Source organism: Filicampus tigris, chromosome 14 (genome assembly GCF_054856515.1).
Source record: "Filicampus tigris isolate MCC_2025a chromosome 14, RoL_Ftig_1.0, whole genome shotgun sequence".
NCBI classification, from domain to species: domain Eukaryota; kingdom Metazoa; phylum Chordata; class Actinopteri; order Syngnathiformes; family Syngnathidae; genus Filicampus; species Filicampus tigris.
The window spans coordinates 11,389,223-11,405,000 of NC_141230.1; the positions used below are offsets into that span (position 1 = coordinate 11,389,223).

The following is a 15,778-nucleotide window of genomic DNA, read 5'->3' on the forward strand; positions in this document are numbered from 1 at the left end:
CAGTTAAGGGTTCGAATCTCTGCTCTTGCCTTCCATGTATTGATTGCATGTTCTCCTTGTCCTTGCGTGGATTTTATCCAAATACCCCCACCAAAAACAAAAACATCCATAATGGTTTGCTGGGGACTCTAAATTGTCCACAGGTGTGAATGACTGTTTCTTTATATGTACCTTGCGATTGGCTGGCAATCAGTCCCAGGTGTCAGATGGCATTTGTTACTGCTCACTTGACTTTACAAGGTCAAATGTTACGTATATGGTTAGTTGAAGGAGGAATATGAATCTCCTCACTTTAGGACAAATAATTTCTTATCTCAATTTGTTCTAATCCCGTCTTCTCTTCGAACAACCACAACACAGTGGTGTGCTCCATCCCTCCAAATGATTGATAAAATCTGTCCAGTATAAAATTTGCTGACCCCAAAAGGAGGTTTATTGACATGCATTTAGATCTATGGGGAAATAACTGGTTCGTGAACGGCTTTCTCTGTGACGTGTTGACTGCGAAGCTTGTGCATTCATGTGATGTGTAACGGGTGACTAGGAATGCCAATGCAGGACATGACCAGTCCATAAACCTCCTCGTTACAGAGCGAGCGCACATTTGACGGTTCAGCTGTGCAAGCGACAAAGCCACTGGAATCTATGGAGTTACGATTGGGTGAGTTTTTTTTTTTTTTTTTTTTGACATGCTTTCACACGTGTGGTGTGGCGTTCAAGTGTTTCGGGCCAAGATGTTTGTTGTCACGGTTTGTCTTACTGATCAGTAGAAAGATGTTTTGAAAGGATCAGTAGTCTTCAATCAAATGTTCCCGTGGAAAGGAATGATGCCAATGATAATGATGCACTTCAAAACAAGAGTCGACCCCATCCTGACCTCTGCCATCACCATCTGGTGAACTGAAGTGCATCTCATTCACTCCATAGACTGGGGCCTTGGCTCAGAATGTATAGGTAAGATTAGCTGGCCAGACACACGGCTTTTAAAATACTTGCTAACGTGCCTTTTAGAAATGAACCCAGTATGCCTAACTTTAAAATGTAATAATGTGGTTTATTTAAATAATAATAATAATAATAATATAAACAGTGCTCATCATAGAGTACACCCCAACAGGTTTGTAAGAACACCTTTAGCTTCCTTTCAGAATCAAGATTTCCTATGGGATACTATACTACAAATGCACACACCAATGCGGGCCATTGAAAGCAAACAAGATTTGTTCATTTGTACACACAAAAAAGTAATTTTCTGAACAAAATTTATGAAAGACCATGTTGCACAAATAAGTAGAACTGAACAGGCCCATGTTGACATTGCCGAGGGTTGTGAGTACAAGCTTTCATTGTGGAATACGCCCTTCATATAAAACAACAGCAAAAACCTAAATGTTCATACACATACTAGCTGTAGGAAATGTAATTTTCACAAACGTATGCGTGGCCACGCAGGGTGACATTGCAAGACTAAAAGAGCGTGATTCAGGGTATGGGGTTTACCGGTACTCTAACGTGAATGTTTGACAATATAAGCATTTCAAATGCTATTAAAGTGTTGATCATAGTTTGCGTATTAAAATATTCACTGCCAGACGTTTTCAAAGCACAGTTCCCCACGTAAGCAGTCGTTTTACCATAGAGCATTTGGATTGATCTTTTAAGATTTACAGGATATTGTGTTCTGTTACAATAAAAGCACCTGACATACCCCAAATAAGATCAGACTGTCTTCACTAAAAAAGGAAATCTGTCTTGCTTATTCAATTCTTTAGTGAGCATCAGTAGAACACGCAAAACACATATTTCTGGCCCAAAAGAACAAGTTCAAGAAACATGTCAAGGAGAACAACGAATTTGACATATTTTTTATTTTTTTTTACTCTTGTAACATCTCAAACTATGAAAAATAAAAACTGAGGAAGTGCTTTTGATGTCAAAATCATAATTCATTTACAGATTTACAAGAATGGCCGTGAACAACGTTGACTCACTCCGCATCTTTTCTCACGATCAGAACGCACACATTCTACTACTTACTGCGACACATACTATTTTTATACCATCCATATACATACTTAGTTCAAGCGTGATGTGATTTAAGTGTTAAAGTGGAAGTCACCCAAAAATGTTTTTTTTACAAGAATATGTTCTATGCAGGCCCATTACTCGAAGCCTGGCATTCTGATTGATATTGCGTTTGTGGAATATGAGTTAAGCAACAAAATCCACACTTTTTGTCCATCTCAGGAGGCAGCCATTTTGCCACTTGCTGTTGACTGAAAATTACATCACAGTTTCTCAGGGTTCAGCTAACGACTAATCATGACTCAGCTTCAGAAAACAGGTGAACCGTGATTGGTCGTTACCGAAGCCCTGAGCAACTGTGATGGCATTTTCAGTCGAGAGATGTGACAAAATGGCCGCCTCCTGAGATGGCTGAAAATGGGGGGGATTTTACTGCTAATACTACTCATATTCCACAAAGAAATATTAATCAGAATGCCGTGTTTAAACTAGTAAGGGCGCATAAAACTTATTAAATTAGATTCACTCATTTGAAAGTATTTTGAATCTTACGGCATACAATTCTGCTTCTAACCTGCATCTTAACACTCATTTTTGGATCGGCACTGCGTTAGTCATCCAAGCCAGCCTCCTCCACAAGAACACAAATTGAGGGGATCTCTTTTGGAAGACTGATGTTCATACCGCCAGAGGAGTTCCAGACGTAGACTCCTTGCCAAGGTGCACGGAAGCTGAGGCTGCCAGCTCACGGTAAACTGGGCCAACACCTCACTAGGGCAGATTATGTTGGGACTCTTTAATTTGTTATCAATTTGCTTGTTAGTGTGTTTGTGGAGCAGTTCAACATACTGTAAATGTTTTGTTCATTTACTAACAGCAACAGGAACACTGACAATGATGAGCAGTGCTAAGGATGCCTATATACTGTCATTTTACTTTAGCAGCCAGAAGAAATCAAACACATTTTATACTAAGTGACAAAAGAATTGGGACACCAACTTCTTTCTGTTACTTCTTGCAAGAGTTGGTTGAGATTTTTTGAGTTCATTCAGCTCAGAATGTCTGTTGTAATTCATCCCAAAGTTAGTTTCTGGTTATGTTGCGCTCATTCAAGCATGCATTTGTGAACCGTGAATGGAAAATGACCTCTCCTTCAATGTTAAAAGCAAAGTTGTCCATGTTGTCCTAAAATGAAAATTCATGGCAAACAATGTTTTTAGGATATAGCACATACAGTATTTGCACCTTCAGGTAAACAATGATCATGATAGTACCCTCCAATGGAATTATTTTCCTATTTTCCAGGACACAAATGCACTCCTATAACCATTGCCACCAATGTATGCAGAATACATTATGGACACAATAAATTGCTACTGCACGATACGAATAAAAGCCACTATATTTGTTGTTTTTGCTTTTGCTACACCGACCACATTAAAATACAAAGACAATGGCATGCTGACATCTGCCAAGACTGAACTCTTTCAAAGTATGGTATTGTGTTTGTTTCTGTACGTTTGCTAGTTAGCAAGTACCTTTTTGACCTTTTGACCATATTCTCACCAAATATGTTTAAAGGGTAGTATTCAATTATTCTCGTCTGCAACTACCACAGGTGCAACTTTGTTTTGAAAACATGCACGAGGGCATTAATGTGGCTGAAGACAGAAATTGACTCGTGCTTATTTGCTGCAATTAATATGATGGTGCAGAGTTGTGCCCAATCACCAAGCCTTAATTAAATGGACTCTTGACTACCCTGCATCAAAACAAACGGGGTTGCCAAAGTGCACGTTTGGTCAAGAAAAATATTTGTTAGAACGTCCTTTTAAATGCGTACCTGTGTACTCTCACCCACCTCCTTCCCTCCCTCACCGTGCCCCCTCCTTCACTCCCCCTCTCTCTCTGCGTGTGCATATAGGCAATAAGATGCTCGGCCACTGCGCAACGATGGAGCTCTCACAGCGATGGAGATGACGCAAACAGCCCGTGCTCTCCGAAAAAGTGATTCCAGGCGAACATGGCGGCAACTTAGGCGCGCTCCAAGATGACAACGGCCAGCCGAAGACGGGATTCAAGGCTTCAAGCTCGGCTTGCAGGCAGCGACGAGACCAGCCAGTGCGGGCCGGCGGCTCCACTTCAGTGAGAGAGAGCACTATCTGCGGCAGACGCCCCAGCAGCAGCAGTGGAAGCAGAAACACCATCGGAGGAGAAGAGAGAAACGAAGGGAGGACACCCGGAGTAGGAAGGAAGGAAGGAAGGAAGGTAGGAACGGACGGACGGACGGACGCGGCATGCGGTCAAAGAGGACGCTGTCCCCCCGCGGGGAGCCACGGAGGATGCGGCAAGCTTAATCCGCGCGGGCGGGTTTATTGGACCGGAATAGCACCGATTGCTGCGGGCGCCAATCGAGCAGCGCCCTGCACCGGCAGAGGCAACGGCACCCCGAGGAGAACCGAGCCGAGTCCGCCTAAGTCAATGACTATTGAGACAGAGCAGCCCCCGCGGTGGAGTCGGCCAGGGCAGCACTCTCCTAAAATATGACCAGGGGTGCTTGGATGCGTCGACAGCATGACGAAGGCGTAAAATACTGGTTCGCACCCCGAGGGACCGAGAAGCCATCCACCGAGTCGGAGCGGGCCCAGAGATGGCGACTGTCGCTGGCCTCGCTGCTCTTCATCACCGTCCTGCTCTCGGATCACCTGTGGTTCTGCGCCGAGGCCACGCTCACCCGCACCAGGGACAAGCGGCACTCGGGCCCGGGGCGGCTCGGGATTAGAGAGACGGGCGAGCAGCCTCACTCCATCCACTGGCTCCCGCCGGCGCCAGCACCACCACCATCATCACCATCTTCACCACCGCCTGACCCCCACCTCCACCACCACCACCACTACCACGCCAGAGAGCAAGATGCTATTTTTCTAGGGAATTCTACCGAACCTCTGTGGCGGATGGACACCTGTCACCCGGACAGCGTGTCCAAGGACTGCTTCACTTTCACGGACGCGGACACCGTGTGCCTGGGCCTCGCGGGGGGAGATGGGACGCAGTTGGCGTACGTGAACCTGAGCGATTTGTACCTTTCTTTTTGTAATTCCTACTCACTTTTGGATTTGTTTTACGGGTTTACGAGTCCACACGACATGAATTGCACCCTGGATATGGCCATGGGGGCGGACGCGCCGGGATGCGGCGAGTGCGTCCGGGCTTACCAGCTCCTTGACCGGCAGGCGGAGGACAACTACCGGGAGTTCGAGCTCTTGGTGCGCAAATACGAGACGGACGCGTACTCGGTTCGGACGTGCATGGAGGAATGCAAGGTAGGGCACGCACGCGCACGCACGCACACTCACACAAGTGGATTTGAGGGGGTGGGTTCACGGTCGCCATGGCAACCGGTGGGCATGTCAGGATATTTGCATTTTTGGTCTTTCCTTTCAAGAAATGAAGCTTGCAGTGTGCTACGGCTGCACAGTTGGAGCAGTTTGAGACGTTTTGCATTTGTGTATTGTTCGAGTTTGCAGCGTATCTTAAGCCACTCGTTGCATTGGCTCCAGTCTTTTACACAAACCTTTGGTAGCCCACTCACTGCCTTTGTGGCCTTCTCGCTGTCCATGGTGCTGCAAACTAGGCCCCGCAAGAGGCCTTTTTTTTTTTAGCTGTTTTCTCAACAGAAGGAAACGATACAGGCACACACTTAACTCAGTGCTGCGGTGTTACCCTTTGTGTTACATATAGCTTGAGCAACGTTTCTTATCTGGTGCCAGTGCACACACAAACCTCTTTCCTCTAACGTTCCCTTTTGCCGCTTCCTCCTCGTGTCATCTAATCAGCACCGCTAGCCTTTGCTAATGCAATAAGTCTCAGGCAGTGCCACGACCGCCTTTTAGCCCCTTTAGCCCAATCTGAATTGCTAATCGGCCTCCGTGTCCGATTGACCTTTGAGAAATCGCGGCGCTCTGGGACTGCATGACAAACCGCTGCTCCTTTCAAGAAGCACTCTGCCAGAGAATAAATACATTACGCCACTTGATATGACAATTACAGCTATTCATTGTCATTTGGAATAGTTGTCTCGATGCTGGTAGCATAGTGTCATCTTGAATACTGTCAACAAATAGTTAAGGCTTTGTCTCAAGCCTGTTAGTTGCACTTCGCAGGAGGTTGCAGGCTCATGATGATGCCTTTGAATGGTAGACGGCATTTTATTTAAACCATAGTCCTTCAAACAGTGGCCAGGGGCATGTATTTACTCTCCTGCAGCGAGCACCAGCTATTTGATGGAAGCATCATTCTGAGAGGTGGTCTTGACTATATTTACTGAAATAGTGCATAGGCGCTTTGATTTACTCAAATCCAAAGGGAGTAGCAGACATTTCTTTGAAGGAGGTAATCATTTGAAAAGAGACCTATACTGTATTTCCTGAAGTAGTTGCTCGGGGCTAATGTTTGCTCAACAGCAAGCATGCAGTGTTTATTTGACTGAGGTGTCAATTTGACTGGACACTTTCATTATATTTCCGCCAACACTAACCAGAGACTTTGATTTGCTGAACTGCAGATAGTAAAGCATGTTTATTTGAAGGAGGCATCCATTGGAGAGGATGCTGATGCTCCTGAAATAGTTACCGGGGGCTTCTATTTACTCAACTGCAGAGAGCAACAGGCATTTATCGGAAGGAGGCATTCATACGAAAGAATACCTATGTAGTATTTGCTGAAATAGTTGCCATAGGCTTGAACTTACTTAACTGCAGTGAGTATCATGCGTTTATTTGAATAAGGCATCCACTTGAGTTGACAGTATTTCTTCAACTAGTGACCGTCAAATGTGGAGAGTAAGCTAACATTTGATGAGTTGCCCATTGGGGAGGAGGCCTGTTTCTCAAATTGACATGGGCTTTTTCTACTCATTTGCAGTACCAGGGTTTTATTTGAAGGAGGCATTCATAGGAAAGAAGGCCTATGCTGTATTTCTTGCAATTGTTGCCAGGGGCTTTTATTTACCCCACTTCAGAGGAGTACCAGGTGTTTATTTGATTGTGGCATCCAGTTGAGTGGAGGCATTTCTTGTAATATATAATCGTAGTAGATATTTGTTTACCAAACTACAGAAAGTACCAAGTGCTTTTTTGACAGAGGCGTCATTTTGAGAGAAGGCCTTTACAGTGGTACCACTACTTATGGACGTCTCTTCATACGAAATTTTCAAGTTACGAAACGCCTCAACAGGAAAATATTGCCTCTTGTTACGAAAGAAATTTCAGGATACAAAAGGTAAAAGTATGGGATGTTACTCGCAGCTCCAGAATTTCCTGAACGCAACATACTCATAGCTGCTCTGCATTGGCTATCACCTAGCATCTTCCTGGTGTCCCATTGGCTAAAAGGGACCTCTTCCGTATGTCTCTATGTATGTAGATAGATAGATAGATGGATAGATAGATGCAACGTCCTCATCATTCGCCTCTCGGGCCATGAGGTGTAGTTTTACGTGAATGAGAAACGAGGAAAAGAAAAAAAAAAAGAGAATTTTTTTTTTTTGTCCATACAAACAAAGCAAGAGATAATAGAAAAGTATGAAAAAGGGATGCGTTTGGTTGATCTTGGGAAAGAATATGACCGTAATGTATCGAGGGTCGCCACGTTATTAAATCAGTTCTTTACAAAACGCCAGGCAAAAACCACTTCTGAGAGAGAACATGAACCAAAAAAGGCAAAAAGCGATGAGGACAGCAATTAAAAGGTAAATGACCATCATTTTTATTCTTTACTCTATTCTTTGTTTTTTTACATTATGCACAACTCTCATTTATTGTGCAATAATCTAATTGTAACATGTATTTGTTTTGATGCCTTTTTATACTTTATAAAACATTTATGTCTGAATGTTGGGGGGCTTGGAATGGATTAGGGCATTTACATGGAAAACGCGTCTCTACTTACAAAATTTTCTACTCAAGAAATTTCTTCCAGAACCAGTTAATTTACGTAAGTAGAGGTAACACTGTACAATTATTTCCTCATCTAGTGTCAGAAGGCTTTTATTTAATCAAATGCAAAGAGAATACACAGTAGTTATTTGAGGGAATTGTCCATTTGAGAGAATGCCTGTGCTGTATTTCCTCAATTAGTTTTAATCGACTTTTATCTAATTAATTGCAAAGAGCACAATGTGTTAATTTGAAGGAGGCATCCATTTGAGTGGAGACCTTGACAGCATGATCGGGGACTGAAGGCGGTCTTTATGTGCCTACTTCGCAGTGGCCAACTTTACATCATCTGCAAGTGGAGATCTTGTAGTTCCTTATAAACGTACTTTACGCGTGCCGATTTCCTGCACGGACTCCAGCGATTGTGTTATGCTTCTACCACGTAGACCGCATGCCTCAGCTGCGCTGAATTTAAAGGAAATGAGATGAGCCATTTAAATTTGCCGGGAATCAAAGTCGTCTGTGTTCATTCCCACAACATTGCACACACCCATTTCTTACTGTGCCCATCTATGAAAATGCCAAAAAGAAAATTCCACCCATGTGCACAGTTGGAATGCACTTCACGCTAGATTTGCGCTGGGCATGAAAATAAGGCCATAATTGTTACGTTTGTCTTGCGTGATGTAGATGAATTTAATGTGGCGCCTGCTTTAATGTGCTTAATTCACATTCTGTGAGATTTGGTGATGCTGGATCTCATTATTGAGATTATACAAGATTTTCTTCTCATGACAATATGGGGAATACACACTGTACTTTGCTGGGTTGTATGCAGATAATTATTTTTCATTATTAAATATGCACACTTTGATTTACAGTTTTTATGTCCATAGCAAATGCTGTTTGGTGGGGTTGAAGCAAATGTGTTTTTTAGTCTTGTATAAAGTGCATTTGTCGAGCCAATGCTGTATGTAATCATTATTTTTTTTATCTGGAATTAATCTAAAGAATGACAGCACTGTGTACTTGTAGTTACCGCTTATGCCTCACAGTTCTCGAGTTTCATTTTCCAGTTTGTTGTTTGCATATTTTCCCGATGCTTGGGTGGATGAATGAATGATTGGTGGAGTTTTTTATTTTTGTATTTATTTTTTCATACTGTACTTTATGCGCCTGGCGTTTGGCTGGCAACTGGTCCAGGATGTTGCTGAATTGCACCCAAAAGTAGCTGGGATAGGCTCCAGTAAACCTTCCACCCTCATGAGGAGGTAGAAAATAGTTAATCTGAAAAGGTCATTGTTGCTACAGCTGTAATGGTACGCTTATTGAACGTTTACTGCATTTGTGGAATGAAGTTTGTTCAAAACTGGACTGCCATTCATCGCAGACAATGACTTTGCCCTTGTTCAAAATTCAAGTTTACACCATGAGTGACACCTTCTTTATGTAATGAACGACTTCTAAAATGCCTTGGAGCGGAGTGCCAAAGAGGAGCGAGGAAAGTTTCTGCGTAAAGAGGATGACTTGAGGCCATTAGACAAGTCACTTCTTTTGTAAATTAGCAGTATCCAGCCGGACTGGGTTCAAGCCACACACATGGTGTTTTATAAACTGAAAGGTGACATCATTGTGGTCATTGCACACCAGCAGTTGTCAATATGTGTAAACAGCAAGCCAGGTGCCGCTTCATTAGGTACACTTGGGCAATCTCATGAGATAGAATGGTATGATGGATGCAAAACAAAATGGTGAAGTCGACCTTGTCTGCTGGCCTGAACACTGTCAGAAGCAGTAACTTAAAGTAACAAAATTAGTTTTTTTGTGAAATTGTATTACTTTATTCCGCACATTCTGTCTATCATCATTTTGTAGCATTTCTCTTGGCTGCAATGCTTTCAGTGCGTACGTTTACCGGTATTTGTTTTTGAATTTCAAATAAGTACTTTTTTTTTTCTGGTCTAATCAGATTTCAGCCTCTTTGTGTTTACGTGTCATTGAAATATGATCGTGCTGGCACTTGTAAGTTAAACTGCGACTTAGCAATGAGACTGCTTCTTTATCCAATCAGGTTTCAAATTCACCTCAAACGGCCAGTGTGGTGGCCCACTATAATTCTTCTGTCCCCTAGTCAGTTGGTCAGAGAGGGAGAAAAAAGTTATCAGTTTCGATGAGTAAAACACACCTGTAATGACTGCACACATGAATACATTTAACTCATTCTACCCCAATGACGTATTTATGTCATTTCACAGAGGGTCTGAAAAAGTCTGGCATTGATTGAGTTAATAATCAGCATTTCTGGTGACGAGTATGATGTATTTGATTGTTATTAGATAAATAATGATCATGAACTACTGCGCTAGATGATGGCAAGTCGCAGCTGTAGGCCCAGGTACCAAATTCACTGGCCACTGATTCGTCTGAAAACCTCTTTGGTAGAGGTAGTAACTATGACATTGACTCACCTGACACATAATTAGACCCACCAGTCTCTCATAACGGCATGCTGAATATAGCCAAAAATATTTAAAACGGCTTAATATGATGTGTGTAGTTTTGTTCCTCACCATTGCAAACTTGTGTGGCTTGTGAATGTTTAGTTTGAGGAACGACAGCCATTTTACATGTGACAGTAGGTCCCTGATACTCTGAATTCTTGTATTTACTTTGTTTTTCACCATCTGAATCCTTTTTGTGATCTTTACACCTTCTGATCCGGACGCACACACAAACAGAGGCAGGGCCCCCCCGTGCCCTGTCTTTCCTGCAGGTTCAGACTTGAGCATCCCTTCCGGTGTAATTTAATTTGCACTCCCATAATTCTCTGCTTCTCTTGTGGCTGCGTCTCCAGGGCCGCTCCTCAGCATGTCGATCCACTTCTTCCGTCTATTCATCATTGTCTCTTGGTTACTTTCGCATCCTCTGCCTCTTTGTCTTCCTCCCATCTGTGTCAAGAGCGACGAGGGACAGGCGTCACATGTCCACGTGGTCGCTGTATACCGTAGCTCACTCCTCCCTCCTACTCTTCTTCTTCTTCCTGTCAGGGGCCTTGGCCCCCCCCCCCCTCCTCCCCTCACTCTCTCTGCCCTCTGTGGAAATATGTGAGTGTTAGAGTGATAGATACTGATCTAGGTTAAGGTCCTTTCCCTCTCTTCAATTACTCAGACCCGTTCACCCAGACTCCTCTTTGGGCTCTCCACATCGCTCATGTGCCCCCCTCACTCCTTCTCTCAATGCAACATTACATGACGTCCACATGACTTGCATGAGAATTACATGGCAGCTCTGGTACAATAATACCGGTCAACTGTCAATCAATGGCACATTGTTTCAAAACATTATACCATAGTACCTTTTACTTATAGTCTACAGTCAAGTATCATGATAGCACTTAAGCAGTCATAATATATATATATATATATATATATATATATATAGATATAGATAGATATATATAGATATAGATAGATATATATAGATATAGATATAGATATAGATATAGATATATATATATATATATATATATAGATAAAAATATGCTGGGCATTAGTATCCGTCTATAGGCCGGTCCGCCTCTACTTTTAAACGGCCGACCGTCGGCGAGTCCAACTAAACATTCACGTACGAATACTTAGACAATGCATTTAATACTCACTATTAACTTTGCAAATGTGATGGATCCGGCTGCTGGAAATGGATTTCGGACTTTGCTGTGCCGTTTCTTTTCATCTTTGATCCTGATTGCTCACTGTGGCCATAGTGTACCGAGCAGCGAGAAGAGACGCACATCTTTGCTGCTACTGCTACGTTTTAAAAGTTAACTTTCCAGTGCTATGGAAATCATCACTGTGTGATGAACTGCATGGGAAACCAGGTGTTTATTTGTTTATTTTTTTGGAGCGAGGAATCAATTTGAGAGGAGGCCTTTGCACTTTTCTTTTCCCCAATACCAGTTGTGGGCATTTATTTACTTTAATGTTAGATGGATTACCCCTTTTTTAAAGAGGTGTCAATTTTAGAACAGGCCTATAGAGTATATACTCAAACAGTGGCTGGTGGCCTTTATTAGATGGAGGCAGCAATTTTAGAGGAGACGGTTAAACCATTTCCTCAGGTCGTAGCCTGCGGCTTTTATTGACTCGACTACAAAAAGTACCAGATGACTGATTTAAAAGACTCATCTGTTTGAGAGGAGGCCTTTATAATATTTCCTTAAAGCGGAAGTCACTCACACACTTAGTGTGAAGTATTTTTTCAAGAATATGTTCTATGCAAGCCCACTAGTTGAAACAAGGCATTCTGATAAATATTGCGTTTGTGGAATAAGGTTTAATCTACTCGTTTTTAGCCATCTCTGGGGGCGGCCATTTTGTCACTTCCGTCGACTGAAAATGACATCACAACTGCTCCAGGCTCAGGTAACGACCAATCACGGCTGACCTGTTTTCTGAAGCTGAGCCGTGATTGGTCGTTACCTGAGCGAGCTAGTAGTGATGTCATTTTCAGGCGACAGAAACGACAAAATGGCCGCCCCCTGAGATTAAGTCAGGCTAAAAAGCTGTGGATTTTGCTGCTTAACTCATACTCCACAAACACACTATTAATCAGAATGAACTATTGGGCCAGTTGAGAACATATTTAAAAAAAATATATGTTTGGGTAGATTTCCCCCTTTAATAGAGTTTAAGGGCTTTTATTTTATCAACTGCTGATAGTGCCGGGCATTTATTTGGTGGGGATATCACTCTCCGCAAATAGCAGCAAGGGGATTTTATTTATTTTCTATTTTTATTTTTATTCATATTTACTTGGCTATTTACCATGTACTTGGCTGCTATTGTTAACACAAGCCACTAAGACAACTGCGTTGATAACAATTTGTTCAGTAAAACACAGACTTTCCTCTCTTGTTGCAAGGTTCGTTAATTTTTATCCTAATGTTGAACTGCCAGGTTTTTAATAACATTACCATTAATGTAACAAATGGCACTGGGGTGTCCTGCCTGACTGATGATCAGAATTAACTTCCCGCATTAATCCGGATACTGTACATTAATTTCCAGCATTTTTTAAGATGGTAACCCTGGTTGTTGGAGCACATGTTCAACATATAAACCCTTTTTTTTTTTCATAAGTTTTCTTGGTGGACGGCACTGCAAATGGAAATCAATCAATCGTCAATGTGCAAGATTGCCAAAGCACAGTCAGGAATGAATGATTTTCAATGAACGGATGTGTGGATGCAAGTAGTTTATGTATCCATGCATGCCTGAAAGGATTGATAGATTGATGCACGCATGGTCGGTTGGATGGATGGATACATCTGTACTGATGCTGGATGTTAATATGGTGTTTTGATTGTACAGTACCTAACATCAGAGCTCCTCCCCCATGTGACGCCCTGAGCGATAATTTATTCGGTGCCCCCTTCAACTGGCAATTTACAATTAATTTACAATGAAATTCATGAATTGAATCGAAAAGATAACATTTCACCTAATTTACATGCTTGACGGATAAATAAATGCTCAAAATAAATCTGAAATTCAAACATCACATTTAAATAACCACACAGTGAGGTAAAAAAAAATCTCGTTTTAACATGTTTAGTAAGTGCTCAGTGGTTGTCTCAATATATTCACCTCTCCCTGAAAAAGAGCAAGCAGATTATTTTGTAATATCACTTGTAGAAATATTAATTGCGAATTGCTTTACATCCCCTATCTTTTCCTTTGCCACAACGCCCTTATCATTTGTCTATATTGCCTGTATGGCAATGAGTTGGCTCTGCCAAATATGCAGCATAAGGAGTGAATTTAGATTGCCTGATGTGATATGCAGGTCGTGTTTGGCTATATATTCGAGGTTGAGCATGATACAATTCTTATTCCCTATGAATTATACACATCCTAATCGCAAAACTTGCTGTCTACAAATTCTCCCTCAAATTCAATTAGGTTGCCTCTGGGCCTAGTTCAAATAGAAGCTGGGAAAGTCCTCTTTCAAATGAGCTACCAGTGTTTGCTTCCTCCCTCCCAAGCAGTAGATAAGGGAGTGCGTGCGTGCGTGCGTGTGTGTGTACGTGCGTGCGTGTTTGTTGGAAAAGAACACAGCAGTACTCCCATGGAAACACCTTCTCTCTATGCACCATTCCTCCTATATGCACTGCATCGCAATGAAAGTGGCCAATTCGAACCTCAGCTTACTATTTACTAGTTACGAAGGAAGCTTGTCTGCATCATGAAGTATAGTATTATTCTGAGCAAATATCCGGTATCCATTATCCATACCGCTTCTCCTCACAAGGGTCTCGGGCATTCTGGAGCCCATCCCAGCAGTCTTCGGGCAGTGGGCAGGGGACACCCTGAATTGGTTGCCAGCCAATCGCAGGGCACACAGAGACAAACAAACATCCGCACACACAAACACACCTAGGCGCAATTTAGAGTGTCTAATCAACTTAACAAGCTGGTAACAAAAATCTTTTGTGTTTTGATCTTTTCCGTCCATTTCTAACCATTCTTCAAAATCTGAAGACAAACGCGGGAATAAAATTAAACAGATAAAATCGTTGCTTGATTTTAAACGGCAAACTCACGGACACGTTTTCATAGCGGATGTATTTTCACAACTAAATAGATGCTCTATTTATTCTGTGAGGGCCAATAAATAATAGAAAACATTGGTAGATGTAATTAGTCTGTTGTTTAATTTTAATTTGATAGAGAAGTAACTCCAGAGACCCGACCATTTGTATGTAGTCCATGAAAAGTATATTTTTCATAATACAATAAGACAATCGCTGTTTTCCTTCTGTGACAAGCGGAAATAAGGAGTTGTTCTTCCTTACACAGTCTCGCTGTTATGCTTAGTTGAATGATTTGATGAGTGGGTGATGTGTTAGCTTTGATTTTTCTCTGACAAGATGAGACGCGAGAAGGGTGATTGAAGGGAGGTGTGTGTGTGTGTGTGTGGTGGTGAGGGGAGGGGGGGGTGTTGTCATCACTGTGGAAATGTCTGCTGTTCAAAACATGACTCCGCACACACAAATATGCCGAGCACCAGGACTGAAAATGTGGAAGGTTTGTTTTTACAACATCAGCATCTTCACGCCTTTTTGGGCAGCAAGATCCTGCACGGTGTGATGGAACAGATGTAACCGCTATGCAGTAACTGCAACGGGTTTGTTCAGCTTTTGTGCATGTGTGTTTGGAAAAGCATTTTTTTTTTTTAAGAGTACTGACTCATTGATTTAAAAATAGAATTCCATTAAGTTGGAACCTCACAAAAGCATCTCAGCACTAAGGCTTGAATCTTGTTACTGCAATTATTAGTGACGCCGGCTCCATGTTATACAGGAGCGTATGAATCATGACGGTGTTATCAAAAAATCGTAAACATTTTACATACCAGTTTAGCTTCAATGGTCCTACGTGCTATCATAACAAGTTGCTTCATTTGACCAAGTAACGTCTTGTATCTTTTGATTTGGTGAAGCAGTATGTGGCTCATTATCCAAGTGTCGTGTTCAAGTGACTGTAAACAACTGTATGCTCGTGAGCACAAGACGGCAGTGTGACGGCAGTTGTCAGAACACAACGTAAATGTCTAAATCCCTGTTAGTGAGCACTTCTCCTGTGCCAAGATATTAAAACTGCACCTTTAGAGTGGCCTTTTATTGTGGGCAGCCCAAGGTACACCTGTGCAGAAATTAGGCTGTCTAATCAGCTCCTTTAAATGCCACACCTGTGAGCTGGGTGGATTATGTACATAAAGTAGAAGAAGCTCACTAACACAGATTTAGATTTGTGAAC

The 15,778-nt window shown here is 42.3% G+C and overlaps 1 protein-coding gene across 1 annotated transcript in view; it reads left to right on the forward strand.

The window, feature by feature from the left end:
* The first annotated feature begins 214 nt into the window (after positions 1-214).
* nalf1b (NALCN channel auxiliary factor 1b) overlaps positions 215-15,778 on the forward strand; it is a 104,840-nt gene continuing 89,276 nt past the window's right edge. Inside the window, exons 1-5 of the mRNA XM_086051884.1 lie at positions 215-469; positions 592-661; positions 768-954; positions 2,640-2,775; positions 3,950-5,348. Coding sequence (XP_085908010.1) covers positions 4,569-5,348 — 780 coding nt within the window. The 5' untranslated portion in view covers positions 215-469; positions 592-661; positions 768-954; positions 2,640-2,775; positions 3,950-4,568. The remainder of the gene's footprint in view (positions 470-591; positions 662-767; positions 955-2,639; positions 2,776-3,949; positions 5,349-15,778) is intronic.